This window comes from Lissotriton vulgaris, chromosome 5 (genome assembly GCF_964263255.1).
Source record: "Lissotriton vulgaris chromosome 5, aLisVul1.2, whole genome shotgun sequence".
Lineage (NCBI taxonomy): Eukaryota > Metazoa > Chordata > Amphibia > Caudata > Salamandridae > Lissotriton > Lissotriton vulgaris.
Window position 1 is genome coordinate 606576285 of NC_141693.1, and position 18653 is coordinate 606594937.

The 18653-nt window shown below is 36.9% G+C and overlaps 1 protein-coding gene across 1 annotated transcript in view; it reads left to right on the forward strand.

Moving 5' to 3' along the window:
• Positions 1 to 6001: 6001 nt before the first annotated feature.
• Positions 6002 to 18653, forward strand: part of LOC147711311 (uncharacterized) — a 32197-nt gene continuing 19545 nt past the window's right edge. The window contains exons 1-2 of the mRNA XM_086919454.1: positions 6002 to 6106; positions 10177 to 15819. Of these exons, the coding sequence (XP_086775580.1) occupies positions 10216 to 15819 (5604 nt within the window). The 5' untranslated portion in view covers positions 6002 to 6106; positions 10177 to 10215. The remainder of the gene's footprint in view (positions 6107 to 10176; positions 15820 to 18653) is intronic.

An 18653-nucleotide genomic window follows, 5' to 3' on the forward strand; every position in this document is an offset into this window, starting at 1 on the left:
GATGCACGTGTTGAACACTACCTGACCTGGCAAGTTGCTGGCAGTGCCCCCCCGCCCGCTCCTGAAAGAGGGCACACACACACACCGCCGCTCCGAGTACTTCACAAATCTTTAAAAGACCATGCGCTTGTTCATGAGGCTTAAATGGTTTATCACCTCTTCTAGAACCCCTGCATCGACCCTCTGACGTTTCCTGGAAAAATTACCATGTAACCCAATACCAAGCCCTGTCAACTGAAACCCCCAAGGAATCGTGGGGCATATTATCAAGGGGGTTTATCTCCGCTTTTTTGGCTTTAAAAGCCTTGAAAGCGGAGATAAAATTATCTCCCTATTACCAAGCTGTCGCTAACACCAGTTAGTGACAGCTAAAAGGAGATTGCGACCATCTTGGGCCCCGCTTTGCATGTCAGTGATACTTATCACTAATGACATGCAAAGTGGCGTGCCAAGATGTTAGCGACTAGAAACAGTCCCTAACATCGCTACCTTCTATTACCAACTTTTGGAGATATTCGCGCTAAGCGCGAATATCTCCAAAATCTAACACCTGCCCTGAGCAGTTCTTAGCCATGTTATCCAATGGGAGGTGGATAACATGGCTAAGAGCATTAGGTCGATAATACATGAATATCGCTGACTTTTCTGCGATAATAGCAAGGTTTATCTGCGATAAAAATCGCCGATGTGCGGCGATAATTTTTGTCTCTAAACAAGTTAGAGACAAAAATTATCGCTAGTTGTTCGTAATATGCCCCCGGGTTTTTGCTTGCAGAAATCGGGAGGCGGGAGACTAGCACTGAAACAGTAGTCACACGCCTGAATCAGGAGGATTGGCATGTCTGAATTCCAAAATCTAACACCTGCCCTGAGCAGTTATTACCCATGTTATCCAATGGGAGGTGGATAACATGGCTAAGAGCATTAGGTCGATAATACATGAATATCGCTGACTTTTCTGCGATAATAGCAAGGTTTATCTGCGATAAAAATCGCCGATGTGCGGCGATAATTTTTGTCTCTAAACAAGTTAGAGACAAAAATTATCGCTAGTTGTTCGTAATATGCCCCCGGGTTTTTGCTTGCAGAAATCGGGAGGCGGGAGACTAGCACTGAAACAGTAGTCACACGCCTGAATCAGGAGGATTGGCATGTCTGAATTCTCTACAGCTGGGGCCATAAACTACATCCGCAGGGTTAGGTGATAGCCTGGGACCAGCCTGGCATCTAAAATGGCTGCCGTGCACGACAAAATTGTGGCATTCGAAAAAAGGCAAGATGGCGCAGCCGCTGGAAGAGATGTATCAACATATATCAGCCTCCTCAGCCACCCTCAGGAAACATAGGGGATTAGGATACGTCTCCCGCACCCCCTTATACCTAGTACTTTAATTAACGAAGCACAAAATGGCGAATTCCCGTTTCGCTACCAGTTTGCGGCCCAGTTCGCGGCCCGTGAAGCGCTTCTACCGTGAAAAATCATTTTTTTTTTCTTTTCCCCACGGGACCCTTTAATAACCCCAACAACATTCCTAGGGGGTCAAGAGGGGGATACCTTGCCCCCTTTCATTAAATTCCCCCTTAGTTTTTCACCTTTTCTTCTCTCTCGATCCTACCGAGAGACAAGATGGCGGCCGCTCCGGACTGTCACGCAGCAAAAAAAAAAAAAAGCTCACGCACAGCCGCTGGAAGAGATGTATCAACATATATCAGCCTCCTCAGCCACCCTCAGGAAACATAGGGGATTAGGATACGTCTCCCGCACCCACTTATACCTAGTAATTTAATTAACGAAGCACAAAATGGCGAATTCCCGTTTCGCTACCAGTTCGCGGCCCGTGAAGCGCTTCTACCGTGAAAAATCATTTTTTTTTTATTTTCCCCACGGGACCCTTTAATAACCCCAACAACATTCCTAGGGGGTCAAGAGGGGGATACCTTGCCCCCTTTCATTAAATTCCCCTTTCGTTTTTCACCTCTTCTTCTCTCTAGATCCTACCGAGAGACAAGATGGCGGCCGCTCCGGACTGTTTAGAATGGTGACAGACACCGGAGAGCCAATCAGCTTTCTGCACGCAAAGTTCCGATAAGCGAAAAGTAAGCGGACCGGATCGCTGCCCGGAGCGCTGTTACAGATATATATCTTGATTTAAACGTTAATTTCTCAAAATCCACTGAAGCACATATATTGAGACCTAGCAAAGGCACATCGGGCTAACAGTCCCTACAATTTTGCCAAGTTTCGTGCAAATCCATTCAGCCGTTCGAGCTAAAAGTGAGGCCAAAGGCCCTATGGAAAAATGAATGGGAAAAACACGTTTTGGGACCCCCCTTTTTTCTCGGCCCCCCCTTGACGAAACCCCACCAAATTTTCAGGGGCTGCTCAGAAACAAAATGTGCCATTTTCCTGAAAATTTCAGCCAATTCCGTCCTCAAACGCCAAAGTTATTCAACATAGAATTTTCAAAAATCCCATAGGAAAAAAATCCTAACTATATATACCTACTGGCGACCGCCAGAAGGTAATATATATATATATATATTATATATATATATATATATATATATATATATATATATATATATATATATATATATATATATATATATATATATATATATATATATATATATATTACCTACTGGCGGTCGCCAGTAGGTAGTTATAGTTAGGATAATTTTCAATGTTAAATCTCAACATTCTATTTTGAATAACTTTGGCGCCGGTTGACGAATCTGCCTGAAATTTTCAGGAAAATGGTCTCATGGCGGTCCGGTCCTTCCCTGAAAGTTTGGGGGGGATTCGTCAAGCGGGGGCCGAGATAAAAGGGGGGTCCCAAAACGCGTTTTCCCCATGTTAATTTCCATAGGGCGGTCGATTTCACTTTTAGCTCGAACGGCTGAATGGATTTCCACCAAACTTGGCAAAATTGTAGGGACTGGTAGCCCGATGTGCCTTTGCTATGTCTCAAGATATGTGCTTCAGTGGATTTTGAGAAATTAACGTTCAAAAAAATATATATATCTATAGGCGCTCTCCGGTGCGCGCACCGGTGAGCGCTCCCGGCGCGACACGCGACTTGCGCGCAGAAAGCTGATTGGCTCTCAGTTGTCTGTAAACATTCTAAACAGTCCGGAGCGGCCGCCATCTTGTCTATCGGTAAAATCTAGTCATAAGAGGTGGCAAAAACAAAGGGTGGAATTGACCATAAGGGGGCAGGGTAGACCCCCCCTGACCCCCTAGGTTTGATATGGGGGCCATTAAAGGGCCCCGCGGGGCCTCAAATTTTTTTTTTTTTTTTTTCGATTTTCGCGGGGGAAGCGCCTGGTGCGCGCACCGGGGAGCGTATCGAGGAGGGTACTATGGAAAAATAATCACTTCAAAAATTGTATGTTTATGAATTGTTTTTTTTTTTATTTTTTTATTTTATGTAAGTACCTACATGTAGGTACTAATGAAGAGACTTAAATTTAATGTTCACCATCTTCTTTGTAGACATCTTGCATGTTGTTATTGTATTTTTTGTGGTATATGGAATTCATAATATAGTCTGTCTGGAAAGGAGAAACAGATCTTTTAAGCACTCCCTGAGAATTTCTAGGGGATCATGAGTAGTCTATCCTGTTCACTTATGAAAATGAGGTGTAAAATATTCATATGAGATAATATAGTGGGAGAAAGGTAGTAACTATGAGTAAACTTACTATGTAACAGAAAAATAGTTGAACAGTATACTATAAGTCTCACTTTATATTTTAAACATTTTTGGTAATACTTCATGAATTACATATAAAAAAGAATATTGTCTGAAACAATTGAAATTATTAAAGATAAATTTATTCCTCTGATTCTTTTTCATAATTTAATAAAATTTCTAACATAATATTGTCCGGAATTTCCTCATAATTATATGTACATGATTCAATTTCTTCCAAACATTCTATAAACTGTTCATCCAAAGAGTCATCCATGAAATCAACTTCTTTTTTTTCATCTTCTGGTTTTTCCACCTTTACTTTGATAGAAGTATCATTTGCCTTATTTTCTCCTTCCATTTTCTTTCTGAAAATTGCATATAAATTAACTATATTAGTAGAGCTAGTATACCAGAGAAGCCTAACTCAATCCATAACTATTACAGAGAAGTCTATCTCTATCTCTAACTATTAAAGAGGGATAGCATATCACTAACAGAATATTTTTTAAGAAATAAACTTAACGTGTACAATATACTTCCATAATTAGAAGTTACCTTAGAGAAATTAGTTGAAGTTGTCAGTGAAATTTGTTTTCAAGTGTACTTCAGGAAGCAGTAGTCAAAATGGCTGTGTTTCCCTCTCTTCTTTTATATATATTGTTGTACTTAACCAATCAAACGTCAGGAAATAATCGTAGAAAATGAGAGATACTTTTTAATTGGTTGTAAATTCTAACATTACAAGTGTGTTTTTGTCATGTAATTTACCTCAGGATATTTAGACAGGCCTGTAGCCTAAATGTCTCAATGGAATTTCACCAAATTTGGGCAAATGGTAGGGACTGCTATGTAGTAGGGCGTATTCTATATTTGATGAAAGTGTCTCCATTGGGTTTTCCGTAAATTACTTTCCCACCTTTTTTTAACGAGCGCTTAGGGGTGCGCGCTCCTTTACGCGCACTGGCAGCGTTACGGGAGTCCTCCATTTTGTGTTTCGGAACAATCGAGACACAAGATGGAGGGTAAACAATGTTCGGAATGGATAGAAGGGGGAACTGTAGAGACTTCTTGACCCTCTAGGTTTTCTGAGGGGGGCTTAGGAGGCTCATAAACGTAAAAAAAAAAAAAAAAATTCTTTAATTTTTCGCGGGGGTAGCGCCTGGTGCGCGCACCTTTAAGCGTACCCGAAAGCGTACTTTGGTGAAAAATAGTGAAAAAAGTTAGAAAAAAATAAACGCTTTGAATGATCAGAGTTAGGGTAGCTCTGAAAAGAGCTTTTGGGTTCTGTGGTTGATTTAGGTACCTACAAGTAGGTTCCAATACACATTCTTAAATTCAGGAGGAATATTCTATTCCCCTCATCTGAGAAGTGCACTCCATCTCCTCTGTAGATGTCTTGCATGTTGTAACGCAAGTTATTATTGTATAATGAACCCATTCCATAGTCTCTCATGTAAGCAGAAACAGATTTATTTACATGTTTCCGTGCTTTCTCAAATTGTGGACCAAATTGGTTGGACCAGTTCCATTTCTGTCTTTGGCATATATTGGAATATACCAAGGCAGTGTGGGGAAAAAGTATCATCAATTGATGAAAGGTGTCCTTTAATAGCATTTCCAGACCTACCCCAGTTAATGTGCCTAGATCGTTTCCACCACAGTGCACAATTATAAGGTCAGGTTCTGGCAGATGCAAAAAGGTTTTCACCAATGGTATCAATTGGTGACATTTTAATCCTCTGTGGCCAATCCACTTGATTTCCACATTTGATAAATCAAGGTTATGAAAATTTCTGCTAGCTGCATACCTTTGAGCCCAGTGGATGTAGCTATGTCCAATAACCCAAACAGAGTACATGATGTGAGAAGGTTCTGGTCCAGTCAGATGAAGTGTGGGAATGAAATGGCAGTTGGAACAGTAGGAGTTCACAAAAAAATAATTGTGGAGTTTCTGTGCTCTTGAATCACTAGCAATGATTGGTGGATTCAGATAGTTGAAAACTGAAAGTTAGGGTGTATGGTTATGTTGTGTGAAAGAAGCAATTTGAATGGTTTAAAAAAAGTCACCAAAAGCAAAAATACCCTGTATAGGCTGCTGTATTGACAGGTCAAACATCCTTGCTGAGTTAATTTGCAACATTGTAAGATAAACTTTTGAACCTTACAGTTCAGTTAGGAGGGAGTTGCTATGGTAACAGATAGAAAGGTTTGAGAGGGGGATGGGTGTTGGTTTGAAAATAGTGAGGGAAGAGTTTTCATTGGTTGAATTAAGGCATATGTGTACAAAGATAGAGATTTTCTATGCCAGTCTTGGTTTCAGTGTATTGAGAGCACACCTTCTCCTCTGCTAAAGAAAAATTGGTGTGTGTGTCTGACACTGTTTTCAATCTCCAAAAGCATTTCTAAAGGTAAGTAATGATTCATTTAATTTAGATAGAGATTTATTTTCTCTATGGAGAATATTTGGAAGCAGATAGTTATGTTTTAGAAGTGAAATTGTATGTTAGTATATAAGTCCTGCGCAGTGTTTTTTACATGTTATTTAAAAATCGATTTTGGGTGCAAATGAATGGTATTTTTATTTGGCCTTTTTTATGATTGCCATGTGCAGTTGATGCATGACTTTAAACATGGGTAATAAGTGATGCACTGGTGGCGCCAGGCTTTTATAAATGAGGCCCTGACTTTGTTTGATGATATTGAGTGGTTGTAGTTAGGTTCTGTGCAGTGTTTCTTACATGTTATTGAAAAATCGATTTTTGGGTGCAATTGATTGGTATATGTATTTGGCCCTTATTTATGAATGCCATGTGCAGCTGATGCATGACTTTAAACATGGGTAATAAGTGACGCACTGGTGGCGCAAGGCTTTCATAAATAAGGCCCTGACTTTGTTTGATGATATTGAGTGGTTGTACTTAGGTTCTGTGCAGTGTTCCTTACATGTTATTCAAAAATCGATTTTTGGGTGCAATTGATTGGTATATGTATTTGGCCCTTATTTATGATTGCCATGTGAAACTGATGCATGATTTTAAACATGGGTAATAAGTGACGCACTGGTGGCGCAAGGCTTTCATAAATAAGGCCCTGACTTTGTTTGATGATATTGATTGGTTGTACTTAGGTTCTGCGCCGTGTTTCTTACATGTTATTGAAAAATCGATTTTTGGGTGCAATTGATTAGTATATGTATTTTGCCCTAATTTATGATTGCCATGTGCAACTGATGCATGACTTTAAACATGGGTAATAAGTGACGCACTGGTGGCGCAAGGCTTTCATAAATAAGGCCTGACTTTGTTTGATGATATTGAGTGGTTGTACTTAGGTTCTGTGCAGTGTTCCTTACATGTTATTCAAAAATCGATTTTTGGGTGCAATTGATTGGTATATGTATTTGGCCCTTATTTATGATTGCCATGTGCAGCTGATGCATGACTTTAAACATGGGTAATAAGTGACGCACTGGTGGCGCAAGGCTTTCATAAATAAGGCTCTGACTTTGTTTGATGATATTGATTGGTTGTACATAGGTTCTGTGCAGTGTTCCTTACATGTTATTCAAAAATCGATTTTTGGGTGCAATTGATTGGTATATGTATTTGGCCCTTATTTATGATTGCCATGTGCAACTGATGCATGACTTTAAACATGGGTAATAAGTGACGCACTGGTGGCGCAAGGCTTTCATAAATAAGGCCTGACTTTGTTTGATGATATTGAGTGGTTGTACTTAGGTTCTGTGCAGTGTTCCTTACATGTTATTCAAAAATCGATTTTTGGGTGCAATTGATTGGTATATGTATTTGGCCCTTATTTATGATTGCCATGTGAAACTGATGCATGATTTTAAACATGGGTAATAAGTGACGCACTGGTGGCGCAAGGCTTTCATAAATAAGGCCCTGACTTTGTTTGATGATATTGAGTGGTTGTACTTAGGTTTTGCGCAGTGTTTCTTACATGTTATTCAAAAATCGATTTTTGGGTGCAATTGATTGGTATATGTATTTGGCCCTTATTTATGATTGCCATGTGCAACTGATGCATGACTTTAAACATGGGTAATAAGTGACGCACTGGTGGCGCAAGGCTTTCATAAATAAGGCCTGACTTTGTTTGATGATATTGAGTGGTTGTACTTAGGTTCTGTGCAGTGTTCCTTACATGTTATTCAAAAATCGATTTTTGGGTGCAATTGATTGGTATATGTATTTTGCCCTAATTTATGATTGCCATGTGCAGCTGATGCATGACTTTAAACATGGGTAATACGTGACGCACTGGTGGCGCAAGGCTTTCATAAATAAGGCCTGACTTTGTTTGATGATATTGAGTGGTTGTACTTAGGTTCTGTGCAGTGTTCCTTACATGTTATTCAAAAATCGATTTTTGGGTGCAATTGATTGGTATATGTATTTGGCCCTTATTTATGATTGCCATGTGCAACTGATGCATGACTTTAAACATGGGTAATAAGTGACGCACTGGTGGCGCAAGGCTTTCATAAATAAGGCCTGACTTTGTTTGATGATATTGAGTGGTTGTACTTAGGTTCTGTGCAGTGTTCCTTACATGTTATTCAAAAATCGATTTTTGGGTGCAATTGATTGGTATATGTATTTGGCCCTTATTTATGATTGCCATGTGCAGCTGATGCATGACTTTAAACATGGGTAATAAGTGACGCACTGGTGGCGCAAGGCTTTCATAAATAAGGCTCTGACTTTGTTTGATGATATTGATTGGTTGTACATAGGTTCTGCACAGTGTTTCTTACATGTTATTCAAAAATCGATTTTTGGGTGCAATTGATTGGTATATGTATTTGGCCCTTATTTATGATTGCCATGTGCAGCTGATGCATGACTTTAAACATGGGTAATAAGTGACGCACTGGTGGCGCAAGGCTTTCATAAATAAGGCCTGACTTTGTTTGATGATATTGAGTGGTTGTACTTAGGTTCTGTGCAGTGTTCCTTACATGTTATTCAAAAATCGATTTTTGGGTGCAATTGATTGGTATATGTATTTGGCCCTTATTTATGATTGCCATGTGAAACTGATGCATGATTTTAAACATGGGTAATAAGTGACGCACTGGTGGCGCAAGGCTTTCATAAATAAGGCCCTGACTTTGTTTGATGATATTGATTGGTTGTACTTAGGTTCTGCGCCGTGTTTCTTACATGTTATTGAAAAATCGATTTTTGGGTGCAATTGATTGGTATATGTATTTTGCCCTAATTTATGATTGCCATGTGCAACTGATGCATGACTTTAAACATGGGTAATAAGTGACGCACTGGTGGCGCAAGGCTTTCATAAATAAGGCCCTGACTTTGTTTGATGATATTGAGTGGTTGTACTTAGGTTCAGCGCCGTGTTTCTTACATGTTATTGAAAAATCGATTTTTGGGTGCAATTGATTGGTATATGTATTTGGCCCTTATTTATGATTGCCATGTGCAACTGATGCATGATTTTAAACATGGGTAATAAGTGACCCACTGGTGGCGCAAGGCTTTCATAAATAAGGCCCTGACTTTGTTTGATGATATTGAGTGGTTGTACTTAGGTTCTGCGCCGTGTTTCTTACATGTTATTGAAAAATCGATTTTTGGGTGCAATTGATTGGTATATGTATTTGGCCCTTATTTATGATTGCCATGTGCAGCTGATGCATGACTTTAAACATGGGTAATAAGTGACGCACTGGTGGCGCAAGGCTTTCATAAATAAGGCCCTGACTTTGTTTGATGATATTGATTGGTTGTACATAGGTTCTGCGCCGTGTTTCTTACATGTTATTGAAAAATCGATTTTTGGGTGCAATTGATTGGTATATGTATTTGGCCCTTATTTATGATTGCCATGTGCAACTGATGCATGACTTTAAACATGGGTAATAAGTGACACACTGGTGGCGCAAGGCTTTCATAAATAAGGCCCTGACTTTGTTTGATGATATTGATTGGTTGTACATAGGTTCTGCACAGTGTTTCTTACATGTTATTCAAAAATCGATTTTTGGGTGCAATTGATTGGTATATGTATTTGGCCCTTATTTATGATTGCCATGTGCAGCCGATGCAAAACTTTAAACATGGGTAATAAGTGACGCACTGGTGGCGCAAGGCCTTTATAAATCAGACCCTGACTTTGTTTGATGATATTGAGTGGTTGTACTTAGGTTTTGCGCAGTGTTTCTTACATGTTATTGAAAAATCGATTTTTGGGTGCAATTGATTGGTATTTGCATTTGGCCCTTATTTATGAATGCCATGTGCAGCTGATGCTTGACTTTAAACATGGGTAATAAGTGACGCACTGGTGGCGCAAGGCCTTTAAAAATAAAGCCATGTGTTGCTATTGTATAAACTTAAATATGTTGCAATTTATTGTTTATATTGTTTGCTTTTTAACATTACTTTGTTGTTTGCTAATAGTGGTCTTTCATGTGTTTTTTTAACAGAACAACAGATTCAAATCAACTTCTGAAAAGGAAGCAAAAATGCCTTCAAGGCAAAGAAATATCAAAAATACCATACGGAAAAGGAGAACATCAACAACAGAGTTTATGGAATCCTCTTCAACAACTACTTCAAAAAACACCAGAAAAGCTTCTGGTAAGCCAATTAAGTCTTTTCTTCGCAACATATGTCGTAGGAAAAAAAATGAAATTGCTAATGTGAATATACAGAAAAAGTCAACAAATCTAAAAAGGAAAGAGAAGCCCACAAAAAATGTTTCCATTGGACCAGGAGAGAAGAGAATGGTTAGCAATAGAAGGGTAAATGTTTTTAGGGACATTCGTAGGCGAATGTTTCGCAATAGGGTAGTTTTAAATTTGCTAAAAAATGAAAAGAAAAGTAAACTAAAAGCTGCTTTTTACAAGAAAAAGAAAAGTGTAGAAAAGATTGTTGATCAGGCTTTTGAAGTTAAGAAAAAATTATTTATTTTAATAATCAATAGAATTAGGATACTTAATAAGGCAATGGATGTTTTCAAATCGAACAGTAGATGGAAAAGAATTATTAATCGGAGTAATTTTTGTGAAGTATTTTCTGGTGAATGGATGCATAGTTCAAGTTCTGAGCCTTTTTTTAATGAGGAGAGTTACTTTCAGGAAAATGATTTGGTGCATGCAGTTGACACCAGTGGTCGTGCATATGAGGTGAAAGATAGTTGTGTGATGGAAAAAGAGAAACTTGTATCTAGAGATGCAGAAGAGGTCTTAGCTGATGAAGTTTTAGGGAGACGTACTAAGGGTCCAGTGTACACATGGAAATGCAGTAGTATTTGTAGTGTGCGACAGGAATCAATTGATTTGCTTCGAAATTTCTTACGTACATATAGTAAAAAAAGTCTCAAACAAAAAATGAAGATCCTGCAAGAGTTAGATCCTTGCAGAGTGAGAGAAAGCACAGGTTTGCAAGGGCATTCACTAGCATGTCTTTCTAGAAAAGTTTGTCGGAGTGTTTTTCATCATTTTAGGATGTTAGCAGTGCATCATAATAACGTAAGGAAATTAGTGAGGAAGTTGTATTATGCAAAAAGTCCTGCACTTAAGCTTAAACAGTTAAATAGTGCTCTTTTGCATGGATCTGAAGTGGATGTGAAGACTATTTGTGAAGAAATTGAGTTTTGTTATTTTGGGAACAAAGAGGACAGTGTAGAAATAGATATAGTAATGGATGGTAATGCAGAAGATAATGGACAAATTTCAAGTATTGAAAAGTTTGATGAGGAAATTATCAAGTTTAAGGTGAAATCAAGTGAGAGGCCTAATGTAACTTGTGTGTGTTGTCGACGGACTCATTATAAAATTCAGACTAGGTTAGTTGATTTATATGCAAAAAGTGAATTGGAAAATAATAGTGAATGGGAGGATTTTGTAAGTTATTTGTTGGTGGAGAATTCTTTTGATTTGAGTTTGGATCAGCGTATTTGCACTTATTGTTTGAAAAAATTAAATGAAAATAGAATGCCTGCAAGAGCAGTTTATAATAATCTTCAGTTGATAGATATTCCTTCTGAATTGATGGATCTAAATACTTATGAATCTATTTTGATTCAATGTGTCCATCCTTTTCAGGCTATTGTTCGCATGGAGCCTAAGACAGGGAAATTGCCTCCATCAGATTTACTGAGAGGATTAAAGGGAAGAGTTGTTTATTTGCCTCTAGATGTAAAGAAAAATATTAATACAATTGGTGTAGAAAGAGTAGAAGAAGATCCTTTAGTTATTCTAGTTAATGGGGTTCCAACAAAGAGTAAGAAAATTTGGCAAGATTTAGTGGATGTTAAAAAAGTCAAGAAGGCAACGTTGTATTTAGTTAAAAACAATGAGTACTACAAACATGTAAGTGTTGGAGTAGAGGAAACAGCTACAGAAGAAGATAGTGATTCTTCAGTTGGTCAAATTGAAAAAGTTGATGTGTCTAGAACTGAAGAAATATATGAACATTATACTGTTCATCCTTTGCATTCCAAAGAAGTAATGGGAAATGCAATTGACTTGTTTCAAATGAAGGCAGCAAAAGGAAGTCCCATTAGTGTATGGGAAGAAAGTTTGGAAGCTCGTTGTTTTCCACAATTATTTCCAACAGGTTGTGGTGGACGATATGATGATCGACCAGTTCAAATTCCTGCAGCTGAATACCGGACTCTAAGATTATATGCAGAAGATCCAAGGTTTCGTCAATGCATTCCATATTTATTTCATCTACTGTTTGAAAGTGATTTGTCTGGGCTTTCTTATGCAGTTAATCATATATTAAAAAGTGGACCTCATTTGCAAAATGTATGTGCAAGGGACTTTATGGAGAAAGTTAATCTGCAAGACAGTATTTTGGAATCTCAGCTAATCAATCTCATGGCATGTCAACGTGGAACCAACGAGTATTGGTTTCGTCGTCATGGAGAATTGAAATGTATGCTAAGAAACTTAGGAACTCCTACATGGTTCCTCACTCTTAGCTGTGCTGAGTATGCCTGGGACGATTTACTTCAATTTCTACGAGAGGCAAATGAAAACATACCAAATATAGAATTGAAAACACCAGGAGAACTGTGTTCTTTAGATCCAGTGAATGTTTGCAGATATTTTAATCATAGATTTGAAGCTATGATGTCTTTTATTACCAACAAAAAAAATCCTCCCCTTGGAGAGGTTTTGGATTTCTTTTGGAGGAAGGAATATCAAGCGAGAGGTGCTCCTCATATACATATGTTGTTGTGGATTAAAGATGCACCCAAATTTGGATCAGATTCAGATGAAACAGTGATGAGTTTCATTGAAGAGTATTCAACATGTGCTGTTCCAAAATCTACTGAAGAAAACAATTTAAGGCAACAAGTTTTACGTTTTCAATCTCATCGTTGTGGAAAGTACTGTCGTCGAAAATTTAAAAACAAGGAAAAGTACTACACGAAATGTCGTTTTGCATTTCCTCGACCAGTGATTTCTAAAGGAAGAGTAAATAATTTGATGTCATCTCTACGACATACTGTGACGAGAAAATCTCCCAAAAACACATATAATTTGAAAAGAAATGAAGAATCTAAGTACATCAACGATTACAACCCAGTGATTTTGTCCATGTGGAATGCTAACATGGATATTCAGTTCGTTGCTGACAACTCTATTGCTGTGGCTCGATATGTGACATCTTACATCACCAAAAAAGAAAAGACAGAACTGAAGGAAATGTGGGAGGACATTTCACATGAAAAGAGTCTAAGCAAGAAATTATACAGTTTCAGTCTGAAGATGTTGTCGCATCGAGAAATTGGAGCATATGAATGTTCTGATCGGTTATCATCAGCAAGTCTCTATGCCAAATCAAGAACAATCATTTGGGTGAGTCTTGGTCTTGCTGCAACACGAAACCGAGTTTTGAAATCTGTACAAGAAATTGAATATTTGGCGGAAAAAGAACCAAACAGTACAGATATTTTGAAGACAAATATGTTGGATACATACTATCCAAATAGAAGTACTCACCTTGAGAACACATGTTTGTATGAAGTTCTTCAAAACTACAGTTATAAGAGGAACATCACAGAAGATATCAATAATGGAAAATATGCACTCATTGGCTATGAAGGATGTCTAGTGAAGCAGAAAAAAGGCCATTTGATTAATCATCGAAAATTGAGTTGTGAAGTTCCAGACAAAAGAGAATTTTACTATTTAGCTCTTTTGCAACTCTTTAAGCCATGGCGTACAGAAGAGGAACTACTTGGAGATTTTCTCTGTTATGAAGACTCTTTTAATGCAACTAAGGATACCATAGAATGTCCTATTTTTCTAAATTATCTGCAAATGTTGAATGAAGAAATGGAGCAAGAAACCACAATTGCTGAAGAGATAGCTAGAAACAGTTCTCAAGATAGTCAGAGTTCTACTTCATTGAGCCAGGATCCACTAGGAGGACCAATTATCCAAAATGAAGCTGCCACTGCCATGGATGAGGTGGAAAGAGCTATGGAACAAGCTCAAGAGGATGGAGTTAACTTAGAAGATTTGGTAACGCAACTAAACATTGAGCAGAAAAAGATATATGATGAAGTCACAGAGCAGATTGAACATGGATTCAGACATGAGAAAAAAGAGTGCTCATGTATATTATTTGACCCTGTCCGACTGTATGTAAGTGGAGAAGCGGGGACAGGAAAAAGTTTTCTAATTAAAGCCGTTGCAAGTTATCTGCAGAAAAGGACTGATTCACCACTGTCTTGTGTTGTAACTGCTCCAACTGGTCTGGCAGCACATAACATTAAAGGGATTACTCTACATCGTTTATTGATGCTGCCAGTTGAACATGATAATAAATTGCATTACAACAAGCTATCTGGAGATGCGTGTTCTGAAGTTTCAAGAGTCTTGAAGAAAATGAAACTTCTTATCATAGATGAAGTAAGCATGGTCTCAAATCTAATGCTTGCTTTTGTGCATTTGAGAATGCAAGAAATTCTTAAAACAGACTATGATGTGTTATTTGGAGGAAAACACATTATTGTTTTTGGAGATCTATTGCAGTTGACTCCAGTAAAAGGACAACCAGTGTTTAAAATGCTCACGCATGAAGATACCAGGAAGTCCCTTGGAAGCATTGGAAATGTTAATATATGGCTAAATTTTAAATATGCTGAACTGCTTCAAAATATGCGACAGGCCAAGGATGAAGATTATAAAAATATTCTACAAGATGTAAGAATTGGAAAAATGACTGAGAAAGGGAAAAAAGCTTTGCATAGTCGATTAATTTCAAATTTGTATGCAAATGAAAACATTCTTCCAGAGAATATTTTTAAAAAAATGACTGAGAAGAAATCTGGGATATGTTTGATGCCAACTCTGCAAGAATGTTCCATCTTCAATCAAAAAATGTTAGACTTAGAAAATGAAGAGATTGTGAAACTGGAAGCAATAGATAAAATAGAGCATATGGGTGCAACAATTGTTTTGTCAGAAAATTTGAAAACTAAATTGCATTCATTGGAGAAAAGTATTTCAAAAACAGCTGGTTTTGAAAAGACTCTGAATGTGTGTTTAAATTGTCGTATCATTTTGAGAAGGAATTTAAATGTTGAAAGCGGTCTGGTAAATGGAGCAATGGGTTATGTTGTTGATTTTGTGAATTACAGAAATAGAGATGGAATTGAATTTTTAAAAATAAAATTTGATGGCATTGAACAAGTACAACAAATAAGTCGTTGTTCTGCTAGATTTTTACTTGTAAAAGACTTATATGTTCGCCGAAAACAGTTTCCTGTTTGTTTGGCGTATGCAGTGACAATTCATAAATCTCAAGGTTTAAGTGTAGATAGTGCATTGGTGAACATTGGAAGATCTGTGTTTAAAGAGGGTATGGCATATGTGGCATTATCTCGAGTCAGAACTTTATCAGGATTGTACTTGATTGCGTGTGATGAGACAAAGATTTCTGCCGATCTAGATTGTGTTAAAGAATACAATAGGTTAAGAAGAGAGTATGCTCCACATTTGCCTCAATATCCTCTGTTTGAAAAACGTGTGGTAGGCCGAAAAAGAAGAAATGAGGATAATTGTAGTGAGGTAGTTGCAAAAAGACAAAAAGTAGAGAAAACTGTAATTGAAAACAGGAAGAAAAAGAATTGTGGAGAAAATGTTGTTGGATTTCAGTTTGAAAACAGTTCTGGTGTCAACTGCTATGCTAATGTAGTGGTTAATGTTGTTTTTTTTCTTAAAAGTTTACAAGAACAGATTGTTGAAAATCGGGATCAAAGATTGTGTGGTTTATTGAATTCTGTGTTTCAGAAATGTAGCAGTGTTACAGCACAAATAGAAAGTGTAACAGAAATTCGAAATATTTTAGATTTGTGTTCTGGTCAAGATAAATTTTCACAGAACATTCAGCAGGATTGTCAGGAATTTTTAATGTATATGTTTGGTGTTTTGGAAGATGAAGGTGTAGATGTAGATAATCTTTTCAGTCTTTCTTATCAATGGCAGCATGACTGCCACAATTGTAGTTTATCAAGTACTACTACAATAGACACTGAAAGATTTATATATTTGACTTTACCAGACTGTAAATCAGTGTCTTTTAAAAATCTAGTTAAAGCAGCAGATCATAATATGGTGTGTACCCAATGTAACTGTACAATGCTGTCCACATTATTTATACAAAGGTATGGGCAGTATATTATTTTAGTTTTCCAACGATGTAGACCTGATGGAACTAAATTGACAACTTCTATCAAAAATTTTGTGGCTTCTCAGTTATCAATTTCTGGAAGGACCTTTACAACTGAAGCTATTATTTATCATGATGGATCTTCGACCACCTCAGGACATTATACATGCTACTTAAAATCTGAAAATGGATGGAGTTACTGCAATGATTCTCATTTAACTTATAAACAACGTTTGCCTTATGACTCTACAAATTCTTATCTAGTGTTTTTAAAACCAAAGTTTTAGTAAAGGGAATTGGCCTTTGAAGACGGGAATAGTTAATAAAAGTTAGTTAGTTAGTTAGTTAATCTAATATTTGAAATTATTTATCTCATGTAGATACTTTAAGTGGATCTCAAAGTAAAAAATACTGATATATCTGACACAAATTGGCCGTGAGGAAAATGTAAGATATGATGTTGTTAGAAGTTGATGAAATCGAAGTTATAGAGCACAGCAGACTTTTTTTCACCAAAAGGACCTTCACTATCTGCAATCTCATGTAGATACTTTAAGTGGATCTCAAAGTAAAAAATACTGATATATCTGACACAAATTGGCCGTGAGGAAAGTGTAACATATGATGTTGTTAGATCTTTTTTCATAGGAAGTCGATGAAATGGAAGTTATAGAGCACAGCAGACTTTTTTCCACCAAAAGGACCTTCACTATCTGCAATTTGGTCTCACGGAAAAGTAAGTGAATCAAAGATTAGTGTACTTATATGAGATGTATGTTTGAATGGGTTTTTTTAAACACAATCTTTTAGATTGTGTTTTTTTTTTCCCGCTGTTATATGATGAAGACTTTGATCTCACTAATTTAAGTGAAATTCAATATATTCTGAGAACAGCAAAAATAAATAATGTAACATATTGTAGAAGTTATTGTGTAGTTTGCATTGTGTAATTTATATTGTGTTCACATTGTCTTATACTCATTTTCTTTTTCACCCTTATTTACCTCTCTTTACTAATTTACACTCTTTTTTCATCGCTGTTTCTTTAGTGCACTTCATTCACAACTTCTTAATCTAATAGGAACTGTCTGCATTTCCTCTGTTCCTTCCACCACTTTTTATCTTTTTCATATTCTCACAGTACCACTGCTTTAGTTTCCTAACCCTCTCTTTCTTTTTCTCCTTTTTTTTTCTTTCGCATCCATTGTACTGTAGTTCACTTAGTTCTTCCTTTTGTCTTTCTGTGTACTTACTCTCTCACTCCTGTTTTATCCATCGTTCTATACTAACTTCATTCCTTTCATCCCTTCACTCTGTTACTTTACTTCACTCACTCTCAATCATCTTCTATTCCTCTTTTTTATTTATAGTTTCTCAATCAGACTTCTCTCCTTTTCACTCATTTTTCTTTTATTTTCTTATCTTTACTGATTTTGATTTGATATCTTACATTCTTTTAGTATCTTATTTACCTTTAGGAATTTGTTCTCTTTCTATTTCTTTTTCCTTTCTTTTTCTCTTTCTACATTACTTTCTTTCTGTTTTTGTATCCTTCACTATTGCATCATTTCTTAGTAAACTTTTGTAGATTTTTAAACCTCATGAACTGTTGTTTCTATTTTATTATATATTTTTAAGAAATTATAACGTGTTTTTTCTTTTATCTTTCATAGATACAAGTTTGCATTGATTATATGGTAAGTGTGTTTACAAAATCTTTTTTGTTATCACCTTTTGTTTTATTTTCACTATTTTTCTGTCACCCTACCGCACCCCTATTTCCTTACTTTGCTTCCCTCACTTATTCTTTTGTTCCATGTTTACTTCCGACCACATTCAATTTCTTTCAGTACTTCTGCCTATGCACACTCCTTCACTTACCTTTTTTACTGGTTCACTTAGTCCCTTTGTGACAGTCCTTCTTTTACTCTCTCTCTTGTTTGTCTCTATTACTCCCCATGTGTTACCCTTATTCACTTACATGTACCCTCTTTCACCCCTTTTTACTTATATTCACTGATATTTACTTTCCCTCAATCACTGCTATTCTTTTCCTCTGATTCCGTCACTACCTGACATTCCCATACTTAACTGTCCTTCTTTTTACTTTCAACATCCATTTACAATCTCCCTTAACCTCTGCTTTAGTCTTCTTCCTATTTCTTCTTTCTTTTGCTCCCTTATTCATTTTTCTTTTCTCAGTTACTTCCTTTTACACTTTTTATCTGTCTTACTATCTATTACACAGTCCCTCCTTCATTTTTTT